The sequence below is a fragment of the Geotrypetes seraphini genome, chromosome 18 (assembly GCF_902459505.1).
Source record: "Geotrypetes seraphini chromosome 18, aGeoSer1.1, whole genome shotgun sequence".
Taxonomy (NCBI): Eukaryota; Metazoa; Chordata; class Amphibia; order Gymnophiona; family Dermophiidae; genus Geotrypetes; species Geotrypetes seraphini.
Window position 1 is genome coordinate 12,908,458 of NC_047101.1, and position 20,144 is coordinate 12,928,601.

The 20,144-nt window shown below is 43.2% G+C and overlaps 1 protein-coding gene and 1 long non-coding RNA gene across 5 annotated transcripts in view; one reads left to right on the forward strand and one right to left on the reverse strand.

The window, feature by feature from the left end:
• The window catches only part of SPOCK1 (SPARC (osteonectin), cwcv and kazal like domains proteoglycan 1), a 462,854-nt gene extending 446,688 nt beyond the window's left edge, over positions 1-16,166 (forward strand). For 2 of the 4 annotated variants that reach the window (XM_033927309.1, XM_033927307.1), the window contains exons 9-11: positions 673-735; positions 3,980-4,117; positions 5,309-5,499. In XM_033927309.1, coding sequence (XP_033783200.1) covers positions 673-735; positions 3,980-4,117; positions 5,309-5,499 — 392 coding nt within the window. Of the gene's footprint in view, positions 1-672; positions 736-3,979; positions 4,118-5,308; positions 7,616-15,384 lie in introns of those variants that run through there. The other 2 variants (XM_033927310.1, XM_033927308.1) reach the window with 2 other exon arrangements.
• Positions 1-20,144, reverse strand: part of LOC117351671 — a 235,442-nt gene that overhangs the window by 108,399 nt on the left and 106,899 nt on the right. The gene's annotated exons all lie outside the window — the stretch shown is intronic.

The following is a 20,144-nucleotide window of genomic DNA, read 5'->3' on the forward strand; positions in this document are numbered from 1 at the left end:
TGATGTCAGAGGGAGAGCCTCCGGGGTCACGAGGAGCACATTGAAGTTGTTACTCGTGGCATTAAACATCTAGAGGTATGGGAGAAGAGAAGAGGGCGCGCGTACGTTAGAGGGGATCAGGGAAGGAGCAGGGAGGTGGAGATGAGGGTGGAAGAGGGGCGCCTCTCGCCTTCACGGTGCCACTGCCTGAGATAACTTGCTTTAAAAACATTAGCTGAATCTCAAATCTGAGTCAGCCCAGCACATTCAGATTTCAGTGCATGCTGGGTTACAGCCAGCCAGGAAAAAAAAATAGGACAGAAATCAGTTACGTTCTGAGCCAGTATTTGAGCCCATCACAGCTGGTCCATTCATCCTTGATTAGCTCCGGGACTAATGCTCAAATTCAATCAATTAGTAAATCAAAAATTATACACCTGACCTGACAATGTTTCAGCACGGTAGAGAGAGAAAGAGGCTTTCTTTAAAATTACAATAACCCTCACAACAGCAGAGTCTGAATTTTTTAATTAGTAAAGTTGACACACATTTGTTTGGAACTGCATCACCAGCAGGTGAGCTTTACTGATTCATAGGGGTGCAATAAGCCGCACTTAATGTCAAGACTGAAGTTGGTCATTAGAACTTCCGCCGAGGACCATCTGGAAATGATTCTTCTGCATTGTGTTTTAGGTCTCCCCTGCCAGAATGAAATGAACAGGATTCAGAAGCTAAGTCGAGGGAAAAGCCTTTTGGGTGAGTCTGATTTCTTATTTAAATACCTAATTAACACTTCTTTATTGCTGCATCTGATACAGGACAGGTAATTTAATTATACGGTACCATTTCTGCTAGAAATAGCAGCATTTGTCACACTTTTGGTGATGTGAAAATGCAAAAGGATCACAGTACATTATGAAAAGAGAGGCTGAATTACAGCATCTCTTGATGTATTTTCCATAAATATTAACGGCAAGAGAGAAAGTTCAGCCATCACAGGCTCGCAGATGAGTTGGCGTTTATAAATATGCTACTTAAGAACAACGGGCAACAGAAAAGACGTTGTGAAATATTATAGAAACATAGAAACATAGAAGATGATGGCAGAAAAGGGCTACAGCTCATCAAGTCTGCCCACTCTGCTTACCCACCCCCTGTCTATGCCCTAATGACCCAATTTCCTTATCTTGACCCTCATAGGGATCCCACATGGGTATCCCATTTATTCTTAAAGTTTGGCACGCTGTCTGCCTCGATCACCTGCACTGGAAGCTTGTTCCAATGATCAACCACTCTCTCTGTGAAGAAATACTTTCTATAGTCAAATGTATTTACAGCGCTAATTTTGGGATTATCCAGACGAGTGTTGCTGACCAGGGACATCTGTTGATTTTTCAGTGGCACTATTTGGATAATATTGCTGAAAAATCACGCCTGACCACCTTCTTCAGGGGCCCTTTTATTAAGGTGCGTGAGCGCAAGTTAAATGGTGCCCACAGCATATAATGGATGCCTTAGCACAGTGGTTCCCAAACCTGTCCCGGGGGACCCCCAGCCAGTCCGGTTTTCAAGATATTCCTAATGAATATGCATGAGAGAGATTTGCATATAATGGAAGTGACAGGTATGCAAATCTCTCTCATGCATATTCATTAGGGATATCTTGAAAACCTGACTGGCTGAGGGTACCCCAGGACAGGTTTGGGAACCACTGCTATATGTTATGTCCGTCTGTCCAAGTTAAATTGTGAGCTCTTCAGAGCAGGGACCACCTATAAATGTCAGCCCACTTCTTTGAGAGTGCTTTCAACTCCTAATTCCTCTCACTTTGGATTCTGCATCCTCAACCCTATATGTCAGTGGTTCCCAAACCTGTCCTGGGAGACCCCCAGCCAGTCAGGTTTTCAAGATATCCCTAATGAATATGCATGAGAGAGATTTGCATATAATGGAAGTGACAGGTATGCAAATCTCTCTCATGCATATTCATTAGGGATATCTTGAAAACCTGACTGGCTGGGGGTCCCCCGGGACAGGTTTGGGAACCACTGCCTTAGCATTTAGCATGTGCTAATCTTAGCACACACCAAATCGGTTACCGTGCCTTAATAAAAGGACCCCTAAACGGATCTTATGACCACAGTCAAGAATGCGAAGCAATCTGCTTCTACAGTTTGCAGAGTTGCGCCGGAAAGCACAGCCGTGGCCCGCAGATCTGCTTCTCTGTGTATTTGCACTGCAGGCCATAGTGGGACGGGTCACCTGCAGGAGAGCGGCCCGTCAGAGCCTGGTGACACCGGACTGGCCTCGAAGACCTTCGTATGCGGATCGGGTGCAAATCCCTGAAACTGCCTGTTCGTCTGGGGCTGGAACACTTTGGTCTCACAGCATGGCCTTGAGGCAGAAGGGTTATTCAGAGGTTGTGCTTACATTGGCAAATTGGGGGAATCTTTAAGTTTCGGAATAATTTCCCTTTACAGCTGCGTGACTTGGGTTCTTTCCAAATGTTTCCAAAACATCTGGAAACTTGGGGCTCCTTTTACGAAGGTGCGCTTGTGGTTTTAGCGCGCGCTATAGCGCACGCTAGCCGAAAATCTAACGCCTGCTCAAAAGGAGGCGGCAGCTGCTAGCTATTCCGCACGTTAAGGCCCTAACGCGCCTTTATAAAAGGAGCCCTTGGCTATTTTCAAAATTTTAAACTCTTGCTTATTGCCTTCCGTTATTTAAAATTTTATTGTATATTTCCTTTTCTTTTTCATTGTACAGTGGTACCTCGGTTTACGAGTGCACCGGTTTGCGAGTGTTTTGCAAGACGAGCAAAACATTCGCAAACTTGGTGCCTCAAAAACCGAGCTTGCCTCGCTGTACGAGCGCCCCCCACTCCCCCCGTGAACCGGCACCTTCCCCCCCGCGATCCAGTACCCCCCCCGCCGCAACCTGAGATCCCCCAACCCACCCGAACCCTCTTCTTACTTCCAGTGTAGCCTCCGCATCGGCACCAGCATGTCCTGTGCCCGAAAATCTGCTTCCTGTGCCGGGCCTTGAGAATGTGTGCATGCTCAAGGCCTGAGAGTTCACGTTCATGTGCACGATGGCGGCGGGGGGGAGGGTGCCGGTTCGCGAGGGGGGCCTTCGGGGGGAGCAATGCCGGTTCTCGTGGGGGGGGGGGGTAGCAGCGCTGCTGGCCTTGGGTAGGGAAGGGGGGGCGGGAACATATCAAAGCAAGTTTCCCTTACTTCCTATGGGGAAACTTGCTTTGATATACGAGCATTTTGGATTACGAGCATGCTCCTGGAACGGATTATGCTCGTAATCCAAGGTATCACTGTATTGTAAACCGTGTCGAGCTCTGTTTTTATAGAGAAGATGCGGTCTATAAGCTTAAGGTTTAGTTTAGTTTAAATGGGCTGATGCCTTATTAATAGAAGCATCTCCTCCTCAGTACACCTCCTTCACCACCATATCTGAGATAAAGGCCACGAATTAAAGGGAACCATCATGGTTCTCTTAATTATCCACCACTCGCATTTTTTATGTAAGTTCTTACTCAGTTCTTGTTAATCTCTACTTATCTGAGGCGATGGATGCCTTTGAATGTTAACAAATCGCTCAATTCAGGTCCTTCTCGGGTACGGCCGAACCCCTATGTTTACCGTGTTTGCAATGCAAGTGTTCATAAATCTTTATATAAGTAAAGCCATGCTGAACTTTCCGCTCAATAAGTGTTTCTACTTCATGTTCACTCGTCTCCCTTGTTTCAACACACTTGCTACTTTCTTTCATGCTCGGGTAGATAAATGATTGACCGCCCATTGCATGTGGTTGGCATGTTCCGTATTCCGTATCTTTGTAAACAAATGTCCATCCCTAATATCCATTACTGATATCCTCAAAACCCAACTCAACCCTACTAGGGAGACAACTACATCACCCAAGTATTATTTCAAACAAGAATCAGTAAATAAGGTTCTGCCTTTGCCCCTTTTTTTTTTTTTTTTAGGAGCTTTCATCCCAAGGTGCAACGAGGAAGGCTATTACCGAGCAACTCAGTGCCACGGAAGTACAGGACAGTGCTGGTGTGTTGATAAGTATGGAAATGAGCTGGCCGGGTCAAGAAAACAAGGAGCAGTTACCTGTGGTGAGTACAGATTTGCTGCTCCAGGATAACTTAACAGTGGGAGTCTCTCCGTTTTCTACAAGATCAGGCACGAAAAAGTCAAGTCATTTCTGCAAACAACTGCTAGTGCTACAAAATGTCACTTGTTCAGCTTATGTAAAATATAAAATGTGCCCTGTGTTACTCGGGCGCTTGAAGATATTTATCTCTTTGTTAAGATTAAAAGCTAGCAGTGTGAAAATGACAAGATACAGGTCTTGATTATTAATGCTTTTGTTACCAAATTAGACACAGTACAGTGAGTTTGGTTTGATCCTGTTGAAACAGAAGATCACTTTTATTAAGTAGGTCATGATTCTTAAAGAAACTTTCCTTTTCACGAAAAGAAATTTAACTTAACCGCTGTTCTCTCTAGGCCGAGTGGGAGTCCTCTAACTGCATTGCTGCCAGTGGTGGGGGGCCAGTGCTTCAATACTGTGTTTTTAGTTATTAGGGAGAGGCAAGTTCTCCGGGGTGCTACAGAGCTCGACTTTCCCTCACTATTGAAAATGTGCTAGTGAAACAGCGCCATCTACCGGCAGGACTGTAGGTGGAGGCGTCCTCCCTTCCCCCAACTCCTCCCCCATACCTCTTTAAAATCTCCGCCAGCTTGAGCAACTACTGGGCTCCTTCTGAAATCACTTCCAGGTCACAGGGCCAGGAAGCGATGTCATAGTGAAAGCCAACATCAGTGTAAGCAGCAGGTGACGATTTAAAGAGGTACGGGGGGAGGTGGGCGACACTGTCCCAGGCATCTTCTACCCTCACTACACCATTGGGTGGAGGACTCCTGCTGAGGGATCAGTGCTTGAATCCAATCCCTGACGCCTACCCAAGAAGCTGCATGATAGGATTGCTACATTAATATGCAATATTCATTTTGCTTGTTTATAACATGCAGGTCTTGCAAGGTCAAAATGAAACATTTCACAAAGTAAACTGTTATGCTTGGCCCCTTTCAGGAAGAGCATGAGTAATACAAGTCTTGATGAGTTTAGAGAACCCTTATACATGGTTAATAAGAAAGGTTACATGTTAAATAGCTATCTTATGGACTTTCTATGTATTTAATTTACTCAACTGAACATATATTCAGGGAAGAAGCCAATAGGATTAGGACTAACCTGAGAAACTTGGATAAAAACTTTCACTCTCTAACCTTCCATAATTTAGAAGAGGAGCAGGAAACCTCTGGGGACTTTGGAAGTGGTGGATCCGTGGTGCTCATAGATGACCTGGAAGAGGATCGGGAGGCATCCAAAGGGAACAAAGACGGAAAACTGAAGATTCATGTGCGGGCGACTAACGAAGACGATGAAGATGAAGACGACGAGAAGGACGACGAAGTTGGCTATATATGGTAGTCATCAACTATATATGAACTCTGACCTTTTGCACATTGATTGGAAATACCTTCATATCTCTGCAGTTTTACCTAGGAACATTGGACGCAAAGTATTGCTTTTCTGAGCTTTTGTTTTAAACAAAGAGTTTGAAGACACTTCTTTTCCAGTGTCAAGTTTCAATATAGATTTCAGTTCACTGTCTTGGGGAGCGGTGGGGGGGGTGGGTGGGGGGGGGAGAGCTAGATTTACTTTCTCTTTGTTTTCTGACTTTTGGTTAGACAAAGTTATGCGCTGGAACTTGTCCCCTCCACATGAACAGACACACTTATACATATGGTATGCATGCAGTCCTTCACAGAACAAGTGGTGTTTTACAGAATAAAATACTGCAGACCTGGCACACATATTATCCAAGGAAAATGAGTTTTCTATTGCAGTAAATGGTCTGGCCTTCATTGTCTCGGGCTAGGGAATTTTTGTGGTCGTCATGTAGTGCATGACAAGGAAAAGCAGACATCTCATCACCTTCCTCCTTACCAGATGGTATGCTGGTAGTGAACTGCAAAGGTCATGTTCCCTCAGGTTGTCAGAGTAAATCGGATCTTCCCGTGTCATGATAACAACATTGGGCCTAAGGCAAGCCTCAGTGTAGCCGTTTGTCTCCTTTAAGAGCTCTATGTGTGAAACCACCAGAAAGAGAGAAGGGGGGGGGGGGCACTGCCCTTCTAGAAAATGGGACAAATTTCAGAGAGGTGGGGAGGAGTCAGAAAACATTATAGTACAACAAAGACGTCAACTAGTTTTTTGTTTTGGGTTTTTTTTTTTTTCAAAAGCAGAAAAGCCTGTATGTACTATTGCAATGCAAAGAAGCTTCCCTCTTTGGTCTTTCTAAGATACCACCGGATTTCTGAAAAACGTGACCATCACGGCAAAAACCATGAAACTGGCATGCAAAGTAACCACCAAAGCGAGCAGAATTTTTTTTTTTTTTAAATAACAGTGTACATACATACATTTAAGCATTTGGTCTGTTCAAAAAATGAATCCTAAGGCAACTATGTTTACTGAAGACATTTTTCTCTGGTACGCATCAAACGTATATTGAGATCAAAATAATGGCTTATGTGTCTACATGACCAAGTTGCTTTCGCTTTAGTGGTTCTGAATTCAAGATTCCGAATTGAAAGCACGCGACTGCCTTCCCTCATTGTAATTCATTGCTGAACTGAATGTATTGTCCAAACACTTCTGTACTGTATGTTTTTGATTGTACTATAACAAGTTGATAAGCATGACATTATATTTGCAAGCATGTCCCATCTTTGTACTTCACGAGAGAACAATGTCCATGATTTCATCGTTAATGTACAAAACCGAAAATGAATGCGCTTATACCTTTCTCTCTTAGTTTAAAAACATTTCCTGCTGGCGCTATAGTAACGTCTAACCAGAGAGTACCTTCCAAATAAACATATTCAAGATTGATCCACCCAGCTGTAGATCCAGATAATACTTTCTGCTATCGCGTCCCTCCACATTCTTCTTGCTTTGAGGTCATAGCAAGTTGGTCAACATGAGCCAGTTTTGGGAGCTTTAGTCAACTTACTTTGTATTTCTATCCTACATATATGTTCCACTGATTCAGGATTTAATTTAGGCCAGCTATTTAAACTGGATGGAAGGGTGTCCCAGGCTTCTGTCGATTAAGTGTTTGGTTGTTTAAGATAATGGGGAAAAACACCAAAGACATTTGTTGTTTTGTTTTGTGTCACTTCTAATCAGAAATTACACACACACAAATATATATATATATAGCAAGACCGTTTCATTTTGTTTTGCATTTCAGAGCATGCAAAGATGATTTAGCGCAGGCTAAAACAAAAAGAAAGATTTTAAAAGGCTTCCAAACTAAAAATGAAACCAAATCTGCTCTCATTCACAACACTACCATTGATTTTACCTTCAAGCATCTAAAATAATCCTGAGTTATTGGCCTTCAGAAAAGTCATTGCTGAGCCCAGGGCCGGATTTAGCTGAAAAGAGGCCCTAGGCTATTCCACCTATGAGGCCCTTTCACCTCCCATTTTTAAGTTTGTATATTACATGAGAGATAATAAAATACATCATTACTGTGATATATATCAATATGTTAAATGAAACATGTTGTTATTGGTACTAACCTTTATAAAAAATGTGACACAGATCTTGAGGCCCTAGGCTGAAGCCTAGTTAGCCTATAGGAAAATCCGGCACTGGCTGAGCCCCTTTAACTGATCATGTTTTAAAGCAGTGATTCCCAACCCTGTCCTGGAGGAACACCAGGCCAATCGGGTTTTCAGGCTAGCCCTAATGAATATGCATGAGAGAGATTTGCATATGATGGAAGTGATAGGCATGCAAATTTGCTTCATGCATATTCATTAGGGCTAGCCTGAAAACCCAATTGGCCTGGTGTTCCTCCAGGACAGGGTTGGGAACCACTGTTTTAAAGTATACAGCTAGCACTTCTCAGTGACTTGTGATTATAAAGGGATCCTGCACCCTCAGCCATCTCCTGTTTTTAGAGCCAGGAGTAGAGAATGACACGAGGAAAAAATGTATCCCCATCTCCTCCCCGTCCTCGTAAGCTCCGTCCTTGTCCCCACAAACCATCTGATCCCATCCACCCATTTATGTCTTCTCCCCACTCTCTCTTCAGTGTCTATTCCTCTTCAGCCCCCTCCCTCCTACTCGCAGTCCAGGCATCTCCCATCCTCCTTCCCTGACTTTAATTTTCTCTTACCAAGCAGCTACCTTAGCCTTGAAGTTGCATGCGGCTGCCGGAAAGTCTTCCTCTGATGTAACTTCCGGTTGCATCAGAGGAGGACTTTCCGGCAGCTGCACGCGACTTCAAGGCTCTGGCGACTGCTGTGTAAGAGAAAATGAAAATAAAGCCAGGGAGGGAGAGGCCCAGACAAGAGGTATTTTGCGCACATTTCCTCGGTTAACTGCAGGGACAAAGCCATTCACCGCTCCACGGGGCGGTGAATGGCCTTGTCCCCGTACTTGTGGCGACCATTTTTTTTTTTTTTACGTCACACTCACCATGCCATTCTCTAGCCAGGAGTTCTTTTTCTGTTTGCCTGCAATTTGTCAGCAGAAATATTTACAAAGAATAGAGGGAAATATCCTTTTATCAAGCATCACGACTATTACAGTTTGACAGATATTTTGCCTTTTTTTGAGAGGCATGACTCGGCGTGATGAGCGGCAGTGGACCCACCATATGAGAACCTTGCATTGTATGTTGCAAATGTCATTTAGAAATCTTTTACAGTCCTGTGGTCATTATGATGTCCTGTCGCTATTTATCCAAATCTAAAAGGGTGCAGTTCATTCCTAGGTAGAGTTACCCTATGGCTCCAGAAAAAAAAGGACGGATTGAGACATCTGGGTTTTACTTCCATTAACAACAATGGAAATAAGGAGGACAGATTGAGATATCTGGGGTTTACTTCCATTACATTTAATCCGTTCTCCTTTTTCTGGAGCCATAGGGTAACCCTATTCCTAGGAGCCAGACAAACTCTCTGCTCATAATGAATCTTCTTCAAAGTGCTGAGCTAAATTGCATGACCCGGCAGTGTATGGCATCATGTTCAATCCTCTGTGTGATAAAGGTAACTTTTAAAGACCGAATCTGATATTTATTTTAACACGAGGAAACTAATCAATGAAAATAAAATTCAAATGTAAAATGATTTTTTTAAAATAAAGTTACCCAAAATCACTGAAGTATGGAATTATATTAGCAATATAAGAAAAACTGAGCAAATATTTTTAAAATGACATTATCATGTTCCCCTCTAGTACCTGCTAACTACATTAGGCATTTGTAATAGGAATAAAAACATTTTAACTGTCATTTTTATGCATTCAACTTGTCAAATACAGCTACGGTTTTCATCCTTTCCGGAATTTGTGTTTAGATAAATTGATAATGTTCAAGGCTGATGCTTATCTGCCTTCTAGAACAAATAATATAATCCACTCTGAAGCTCTTTCGGAGTAGAATGGGGAAGATGAAGTTACCCATTAGAGAAAAGCGTGCAAATAATTATGTGTACAAGTCGGTGCTGTGTACACTCATTGTTCTCACTCTCATAACACATAGGACAGCTTTCGGCCAAAACAGAAGGGCTCATCTATACAACCAAATGTGGCTGCCTAGATTCAGCTGCTGTCTTGACTGAAATAAGCACCTAAATCATCTAACTCTGTTCTGTGATACCTTTCTCGTTCCTGAGCAGCCTATGGACCAGGTACCAGTACTAAAGAGCACCAAAATCACAGTCTGGTCTTCCTTCAAACTTTGAGAGATAGATGCCAGACTAGAATTTTGGCACTCTTTATCATCAGTGCAACGAGCCAGTGCCTCATCTGGTCCAGCAGGAGAGGAAGATACCATTGGAGGGGGGGGGGAAGATACCAGATTGGAGAAGGCGCCAATGCAAAAGTTGGCTCTGGGCGCCACATTCCTTTCAGCCAACCCTGCTGGGCACCAGAATATCCCCCTATACTACCCATCCATAATCTCCAGTTATGATTTGGAAGGGTTTTGCTTCTCTGCTGGCAACAGATAATGTCATTTTGTAAATGTTTCCAAAATACAGAACCCACTAAGAAAGAATGTAGAAAAGGACCAAAATATATTCTTTCACATATATAAGAGAATTATGAAGAGACAAGTGGCAAAGAATAATATCAAAGTTAATAATTGGTAAGTGAAAGAGAGTCCTCAGTTATCACAACTCTATGGGGAACAAACCCCTAAATACAGTTGACACACGTTAAACCCGAAACAGGTAATGTTTGTGATACTAAACTAAAAACTAAACTAAAACTTAGTTTTATAGACCGAGTCATCAACCAAGAGGAGCTCGACTCGGTTGACAATAATGTAAAACATAATACATAAATTTGACAAGAAAAAGTAGACTGAAATAGTTAACTTCCAAAATGTTTAGCAAACAAAAAAAGTTTTCAGAACTTTCCGGAATAAAGCAAAAGAACCTAAACTTCTTAATGTAACCGGTAAAGCATTCCAGAATTTGGTTAATTTAAAAGCAAAAGAATAACTAAATCTCTTAACGGTTCTGTTTTTACCACCGAGAGAGGGAAATGCAAGTTTTAATTTTTGAGAACTTCTGGCAAGATGAGATCTATGCACATTCCAGTCTAAAGGAATCAAAGTGGCAAAAATGCCAAATAGGATCTTAAATGCAAAACAAATGCACTTAAATTGAATTCTGAGATACACTGGAAGCCAATGTAATTCCTTGAGCAGAGGGGTTACGTGACCACATTTACTCTTACCGAAGATAAGGTTAGCTGCAGTGTTCTGTATTAATTGAAGTCTCTGCAGACTGACCTTTGAAAGACTCAAATACACTGAATTGCAGTAATCCAGCCTTGTCAAAATGATTGGTGAAAAAGTGCTCTCACTCTTCTCAGAGCACGGAGGCTGAAAAAACACTTTTAATAATCCCTGGAAATCTCTTATAGTGAAAATGCGTGAAATTCATGAATAAATAAAGGTGAGAACTATGAATAAAGTCACAAATGTCTGTTCTTAAGTCACTTATATATATGAACATCCAAAGCCAAATGCCTGAAAACTGTTCTTGACCGCAAAGCTGGAACCAGAATAAAAAAAAAAAAAGGAAGCACAAGTACTTATCTTGCATGAATGTAACTTGAAAGCGTGCTCAATTTCAGTTCAACGGGGTTCCGTTTCGGGCAGATAAACCCACCCCCCTTCCACGGGAACCACAGCACTGCTAAAATTCCAATGTAGCAGCAGGTAGCGGAAAATTGAAAATGGCGCTGAGAGAACACACCCAAGGCTAGTCCCTTAAATCAGGAAGGCAAGACAACATCAAAATGCGATGGCATAAAAACATTTTGTAAATGTTAACAGCGCCGGTAGGTGGAGAATGTCATCCTTTCTTCTGGTGAAGGTGATCCTCCAGAATTGTAGGTGGAAAACTCAAAAGGTGGCCATGATCTTACTCTAGCCATCTAAACCTGAGGTAAATCTTCATCTCCAGATGACTGACTCTCTGAAGGGGCAGTTCTATAACTGAGCGCCAAGTATTAGGCTCCCCGATGGAATGCGCCGAGCACCAGTTCTTCAGCAGCAGCCATGTGGTGGTGAATGGAGTTTTTCAGAGGAAAGGAAGGTGGATAGTGGAGTGCCTCAGGGGTCAGTACTAGGAATAATTCTATTTAATATATTTGTGAGTGACTTCCCACCCTTCCCTGGATGTGTACAAAAATAAACAAAAACTGACTCACAATCAAAGACCTACTATAGTGCGGTAATATAAGATGCCAACGGAGTGTAAACAGTACTTTATGAGCCTCAGCCCCATCACCGCATCAATTATCTTTCATAGCGGCGAGCTTTATGTGGTAATATCCTCATCGGCTTCTTTATACTACTTAAAGCATTCTTTTCTAATTTATTCATAAAGTGCACTGTGCTTCGTGCTACATTAAGTCAATTTCCCTCTCAAAAGTGCTTAGTGCTTAACCCGATGCACCATATTTCACAAATAATAAAGTTCAATAAATAAATCTTTAAAACTTAGCTTTGTATCGATTTTTGAGTTCAATTAATCACTCATCACTTCAATATTCATTCTTTTAATTCTGTAACTCGGTTCGGGAGGGTTGGACCCGACATGTTTCGCACACTGCTGGCGGTTGTGGGAGGAGCCTTGAAACAGCAGCGTTCACTACAGTAAATTATACATGTTCAGTTATGCCAAGTCAATGGCAAGGGTAACTGGGCATGCCAAAGTGCTACGAGTCACATGCAAAATGTACACTATTCTGTAAATTATGTATGTAAATGGGAGACACGCCCATGGTCTACCCACAGGCACACATGGTGCACATAACATAATAATAATAATTTTATTCTTATATACCGCCAAAGCCATAGTAGTTCGAGGCGGTTCACAATAAGAAGAGCTGGACAATCGGCAAAATAGCCACAATGCAAAGTCGTCGAGTACATGTAAGCAGAATAAAGTGGTAAGGCTTCGAAAGTTCTTAGGTTACAAATCTGTTAAACAAGTTTGTTTTTACTAGTTTCTAAAATTTAGGATGAGGAGAGCTTAATGATGTTGCCCAGCCAGTCGTTCAGTTGACCTAGTTGTCTACAAGATATCTCATGTGCTCTAATGGATGATCAGATTTTTGATGTTTTGTTTCGTAAAGATTCTAATTCCTAGATATAGCCAGTCTCTTCTTAATTTGGAAATCAAATTGAACTCCTACCCGGGGGGGGGGGGGGGGTCTATTAGCGATTCATAAATATTTATGTAAGGTAATAACTACACACGCACAGTTAGAGAACTGCATTTAAGGGCCTCATTCACTAGACCTTTTTATCCCATAGACACAGAACAGGAAAGAAGCTTTGGAAAATAGGCCCCTACGTTGGCACCTGAGGCAACAGATGGGGACATGGTTTGCTCAAGATCGCGAGGAGCCTCAGTGCAAGAGGCACGATTTGAATTTAGGGGGGGGGGGGGGTAAATACAAGAACGGGTGCTGAAAGTTTGGCACCAAGATGATGATACATAACCTGCATGTGTAACTCCTAGGCATGCCCCCAACCCCTCCCCCCGGCCTAGGCCCCTCTTTACAGTTGCATGCTACGGAAATGACACACCCAGTTTACAGAATACCAACTAGGATCAGTTAAGCACCTAATGGCCAATTAGAGCCAATGCAAATTAAAACCAATAATCTGCAACAGTGGCATAGTGAGGGGGGCAGTCTGCCCTGGACGCCATGTTAGTGGAGGCGCTGGCACCCCTCCGCCGCCCCCACCTCTTCCCATTCCACCCCTCCGCACGCGTGCCCCCTTCCCCTGTATCACTAGTTGAAGTTGTTTGCAGCGGTGAACAACATGATCTTCACGACTCTGTCAGCTCTCCCGTTGACATCAATTCCGGGTGCCGCACACAGGAAGTGGCGTCAGAGGGAGAGCCGACGGGGTCATGAGGAGCACGTTGTTCACTGCTGCAAATGACAACTTCAACTAGAGATACGGGGGAAGGAAAGTTTCAAATTTCTTCTTGCAGCCTGCAACACCATGGACTTCGTTTTCAGAAACCGAGGTGTTTGTGAATGTGTCTGTGTGCGCGCCAAGGCATAGTAAGGAGGGGGGAACGTGGGGGACAGACCACACCAGTCACCATCTTCATGGGAGCACTGGCGCCAGCGCCTCTCCTCCCCTCTGGCGTACCTCTTAAAATGTTCACCGACACGGGCAGCATCTTCCACCTCCTGCTTGCGCTGGCCTCAGCTCCCTTCTAACATAGGGTTGCCAGATGACCCCTAGCCCCACCTCCAGGCCCACCATTCCGCCCATCCCTGCCCTAATACCACCCCTAATCCCATCCTGGCCCTGCCCCCCTCCCCCCCCCCCCCACTGCCTGCTCTTGTCAGGCAGGGAGGAAATCTGTGCATGTGCAGACACTACATGAAGACGTCGAGTGTGCGCATGACATCATTGCGTGATGGCCACGCATGCGTGGACTTCCTCCCTGCCGGACAAAGTGCCGGGTTTTGAAAAGCCATCCGGACCCCCGGGCATGTCCTCAAAAGGAGGACCTATCCGGGGAAATCCGAATGTCTGGTAACCCTATTCTGACATCACTTCCTGGTCAGCTCCCTTCTGACATCACTTCCTAGTCGCGGGACCAGGACGTGACAACAGAAGGAAGCCGAGGCCAGCGCAAGCAGCAGGTGGAAGATGCTGCCCATGCCGGTGAACATTTCAAGAGGTACGTGGGGACGGGGATGGGTGCTCAAGCAGTGAGAGGTGGAGGGTGCTCCAGCGGCAGGGAAGAACGGGGTGCGTGGTGTGGCGATGCCAGGTCCTACCACCCTGGGCACCAACCTTCCTAGCTACACCAGCGCGTGTGTCTCACTAAGGTGACTTGTTATTAACATGCATTAAGCACTGTGGACTAGATTCAGTAAACGGCACCAAAAATTGATGCCAAAAAAGTCCACTTGGCGTGCTATTCTATAAACGGCGCTTTGCATGGATAAACGGCTGTGTCTATAATAGCACAAAACTTTGGGCATGAAAATTTATACCAACTGAAACCTAATATCAATCCTGGCTATGTAATATGAGTTAAGCGCAAGTCTCTGGCATTCTGTAATACTGTGGGCATCTTTAGAGAATGCACTGACCTGCTCTTGCCCCTCCCCCTGGTCACGCCCCCTTTTCAGTTGCACACTATAAGCTCTGAACACAGATCTTTATAGAATGATGTGTAGCAAGATGCGTGCACAAATCCATATTGTTGCCAATTAATGCCAAGAATTATTAGCACCCAGTTATTGGTTTTAATTGGCTTATTAGCCAATTTAGTTACACAGGCATCTCAGGATAGCATATGTGTGTAAATTCGCATGCCATTTATAGAATCCAGAGGTTAATGAGCAAATCAGCCTGCATGCTGTGTTAGGGGGCGGGTTGTGGGTGGAGAATGGGCATGCACTGCATACTATAAATACTGCCTGGGGTTTGTCATGAGCTGCTACTCGCGTACTTAGCGCCCTCTCAAGAGGAGACACAAAAGTGCATCTATGTTAATTGCAAACAGTCTTAAGGCACAGTAAAGACCATTTTAGTGCAGTAACTGCAGAAGACACGCTGGGCATGCCTTTGCCCCCGTTCCCTCTAAAATGAGCGGTGTCCTCCACCTACAGTCCTGCCTGTGGGTGGTGCTGTTTCACTATCACATTTTCCATAGCGAGGGACAGGCAATGTACTTATGGATGGTAGCAGGTGCCAACCCCTTATTTGCTTTTTTTTTTTTTTTTTTAAAGAGTTGCCGACACTTTATACAGATCACTGTTGACAGTACAAGCCGCTATAAGGGTCAAAATCTGTGCAGTTAAAGTGGAGTTCAATTTGGATCAGGCCAGGAATGAAGCTAAAGGTTATACAGAGAGTGGTGAACTCCAAGGTCAAAAGCGATTGGTGGTTTGATTCAGGCTCATGGCTGCAGTGTTCCAGAATTCTAGCCAAGGATTATTGATGCAATGACCACACTAGATACATTGTTACCTAGCTCCACGTCTGCCGCCTACATCTGGTCTCTTTACTATACACTGTTAATAATAACGTAAGTTGTTTATGTCAAGCTGTACCTGTTGTACACTGCCTTGGGCAAATCTCTTCATAAAGGTGAATAATAAATCCCACTAAATAAACAGATGGGGGGTCATGAGGACAGACATGGGAAATCTTACTCTACAGACTGGACAACATTTCCTCTTGCAACTTCATCTCACTATGGGGATCTTTTACTAAAGTGCGCTAGCCGATTTAGCGCACTAAATATTAGAGTGCACTAAATGCTAACGCGCCCATTCTACAGACGCGTTAGTATTTAGCGTACGCTAAATCGGTTAGCGCACCTTAGTAAAAGATACCCCTATGAGCCAATCAACATTAATTGACTGTAGTGTCTAACTAATCTTTTCCTTTTCAATAGCATGAATGCCTGCAGTTTTCGTCTTAATTGTAAAAAAAAAAAAAAATTGACAGTGTTTGCTACATTGAAAGTAATTCTGACTTGCTTTCTTACACCAGTCAATTCTCCGATTTCAATAAGCCATGAAATAGTTTAAAAAATAAAATAAACTTTGTTTTGAAGCCAAATTCTCCCAGCCTCTATGGGCCTGAATTATTAAGGCAATGCCCCTTGTTGGAGAATAACACGGGGACCAAAGTTGTCCTCGTCCCCATGGGAACGCAAGTTCCCCGTCCCTGCGAGTTGTGTCTCTGTCCCTGCCCCGTCCCATTCTTGCAAACTCTGCCTTAACCGCGCAAGCCTCGAACGCTTATGATTTTAAAGTGTTTGAGGCTTGCGCAGATGAGGACGGAGCTTGCAGGAATGGGGCAGGGACAGGAGAAGAATTTGCGGGGACGGGAGAAAATGAGTTCATGCGGGGAAGGGGAAAAATGTGTCCCCGTGTCAATTCTCTACCCCTCATCCACCTTCCCCATTCTGTTTCTAGGAAGAAAAATGTTTTAGGAAATCAAGCCACCAGGCCTCATTGAGTGCACAGGACTGAATTTGTACTGAAAGCCCTTTCTAGGTAGCATTTGACCTCTTTTTATACTTTTCTCAGTGCTGCTGCTGTCTTTACTGTTCTTTGTGTAGACTTGTAAAATAAAAATGAAAAAAAATCTGTTAGTGTTTCGGTTTTACATCCTTCCTGTAGCTGAAGTGTAATAGAACCACATATGAATGCTTTTCCCATACAGAGTAAACTGGAATGTTTCACATGTTTGCAGATCTCTTTGGTTTAACTTGTAAATGCTAAACTGTAGTCTCAAATGGGTGAATTTTTGTCTGTCTAAATAAATTTTCATTTGTCTGTGAAGTCCTGTTGCCTGCCTTTCATTATTATAACTTGGGGGCAAGGGGGTTCTTGCACATCTCTGCATGCTAGAATACATTAAAGCACGGAGGGCATAAACGTTTTGGGCCCAATATTCAAAGAAAACTGAGCTCCTAAATTTATGCCTTAAATTAGGCTTCTAAATTTGTGACCTATTTTCAGCAAAACTTAGGAGCCCTTTTACTAAGTTGCATTAGGCACCCCGGTTACCAGTAAAAGTTACCATGCAAAAACGTAAGATCAAAATCAATGGACTTATGACATCAAACCAAGTTAATGCAATGGAACAGATACAGATCTGTGTAAATGGGTTCATAGACAACGGCGCGAAAGACAAAGGCGCGCGCCGACAACTGAGCGCAAGACGGAGGCGCGCGCCAAAGAAAATTACAGTTTTTAGGGGCTCCGACGGGGGGTTTTGTTGGGGAACCCCCTACTTTACTTAATAGACATCGCGCCGGCATTATGGGGGGTTTGGGGGGTTGTAACCCTCCACATTTTACTGTAAACTTAGCTTTTTCCCTAAAAACAGGGAAAAAGTGAAGTTTTCAGTAAAATGTTTTACTCAAACAGCCATCCATCAATTCAGATAAATAACGAAGGGGTTCTTTTACTAAAGCATTAAAGACAGCTTTCAAATTTAAATCCAGGCTCTCATCGTAGCCTTGGTGGTATTAACACTGAGGCCCTTTTATTAAAGCTTAGTGTGCCTTGACTAACTTGTAAGATCTACAGAGGAAGAACTGTCTCTTTTAGTATGAATATCTGTATTGAGTCTCTGCTAAGGGTTCATATTCGTATATTCACCTCACGCAAGTTGACGTTTCAAAACAGGAACTTTCCAAAACTACAGACACTGCTATCTCCTCAGGAATGCAAACATACCAGTACAAAGTAGAAGAATATTGATGATGATATTTCTTATCTTGGCAACTTTTAGTTACCGGTATGTATTTTAAAAGACTGTTAATATTATTGCTTTGAGAGAGAGTCAAGCGAAGATTTTAGATTTACTGTAGTAGGAAAATGATTTCCTCCAGCTCAGTTTTTCCTCTAGGTTAGTTGATTCTTTTTACGGTGTAGATCAATGCTTATGCTGGATAATAGTCTTCGTTTCTCTGGCAGTATGAGTAATGTCTGAATTCTATGAACCATTTTTGTTATGAGAACTAATTCTCAGTAGATTAAAACTCTCCTGGAAGCCCGAGCTTTCCGTACTAAATTAGAAGGAATACTTCAGTAGTCTATCATGCTGTGAAAGGCCAAGTGGCCATGCACCTTGATGATATTTGTCGAGAGAGATGAGCTAATTTAAAAAAATATATAAGGGCCGATATTCTGAAAGATTGTACACTAGGGGTTGGAGTATATAAATGACACTCAGAATTAGGCACTGGAAAAAAAAAATAAGAGCTAAGGCCTTGATTCTATAAATGGTGCTTAAAATTAGGTGCCTAGGTCAGCATGCATTGCCATTCTAGGCGCCAACTTAATTATTTAAAAGACTTAATTGGTGATAATAATTAAACATTAGCATCTCATAATTGACATAAATTGCACTTAATAGGATGGTAGGCGCCTACCACTTTGAGGTAAGCGCCTAGTCCAAAGGGCCTACCAGAAAGAGGGCATGGTTAGGGGGCAGATCATGGGCATGTTTTTCATGTAGGTGCCTATTTTGGAATTAGGCACACTCATTTAGGCCTGGAATAAATATGGTGTGCCTACAGTTAGAAAGACAATCAATACCTAAAGCCTACTTTAGGTGCCAGTAGAGTTGATTCTACTAAGTGCTCCTAACTTTTATAGAATCACACTTAAATGCCATATTACTCAACATCTAAGTTTTAGGAACCATTTATAGAACTGGGCCCCAAGGGCCTGATTCTCTAAAGCAGTGATTCCCAACCCTGTCCTGGAGGAACACCAGGCCAATCGGGTTTTCAGGCTAGCCCTAATGAATATGCATGAGAGAGATTTGCATATGATGGAAGTGATAGGCATGCAAATTTGCTTCATGCATATTCATTAGGGCTAGCCTGAAAACCCAATTGGCCTGGTGTTCCTCCAGGACAGGGTTGGGAACCACTGCTCTAAAGGATGCTGATCTCGCCAACCATCTAAGAAGCAGCCACTGATCACATGTCAATCATGCATTGGCGTCCTATAGAGAATCTAATCTACTTTTACTAACAGACACCTTAAATGTAGGCCAGCATTTTACAAGCCTACATTTAAGGCATATATCTCATGCCTATGGAGATACGTAGGGATGACCAAGGCCACTTTCACCTTGGGCATCCGTATGCATCTCTATGCATTTCCATAGGCACGCGATATATGCCTACAATGTAGGTGTCCTTCCCCGCCTCCATTTTTTTTTTTTTTTACGTGCACCCCGATTGGCTATGAGACGGCGGCAGGACTCTTACCGCTGCCAACAACCCGGGACACCTGTTTCTAGAATCAGCCCCTAAGTGTTATTCTGTATAAGGGCAATAGTCTTCATTATTAAGCCGAAGCCAATTTGGATCCAACTTATCTTAAGAAGAGCCACTAACTATCTCCACTATCTTCCCATGCAAGGCTGTGACACTGCTGACCAGTGTGAATCAATGACATCTACTCCACCAACCTGTCTTCAAACTTTTTATTGTGTGTATGCTGAAGAAGGTAGGCATTTCCAAATGCATCTTCTTCACCTACTGAGAAATGCCTTCTTCATGCATGTGGCTTTTCCTCTTTGTCTCATGAGCTTAGGAAGAGAGATAAAGAGCAGCAGAAAAACAGCCATAATGATGAGGGCCGCTCCGGAGGACTTCAGGGGCTGTCATTGGCTCTCGGACATTGCAGATGGGCAGACTGGATGGGCCATTTGGCCTTTATCTGCCATCATGTTTCTATTGGTATAGGGCACGCAACCTTTAAACGAGTAGAATAGCACTTATGTATGGATCTTGTGCCTAACTTTGGGCACCAGACTTAAGCCTTCTAAAACCTGGTGTAAACACTGGCACCAAGTTAGACACACTGACCCAGTATTCTCTAAGTAGTCTATATGCTCATTCAGTTCCTATGAGCGTTGAAGCATTTATTTCGCCAGCCTGCGGTAAATAGTTCTACTGCGGTTTGATAAAAGGAGCCCTTTAATTGGCATTTTATATTTATTTATATAT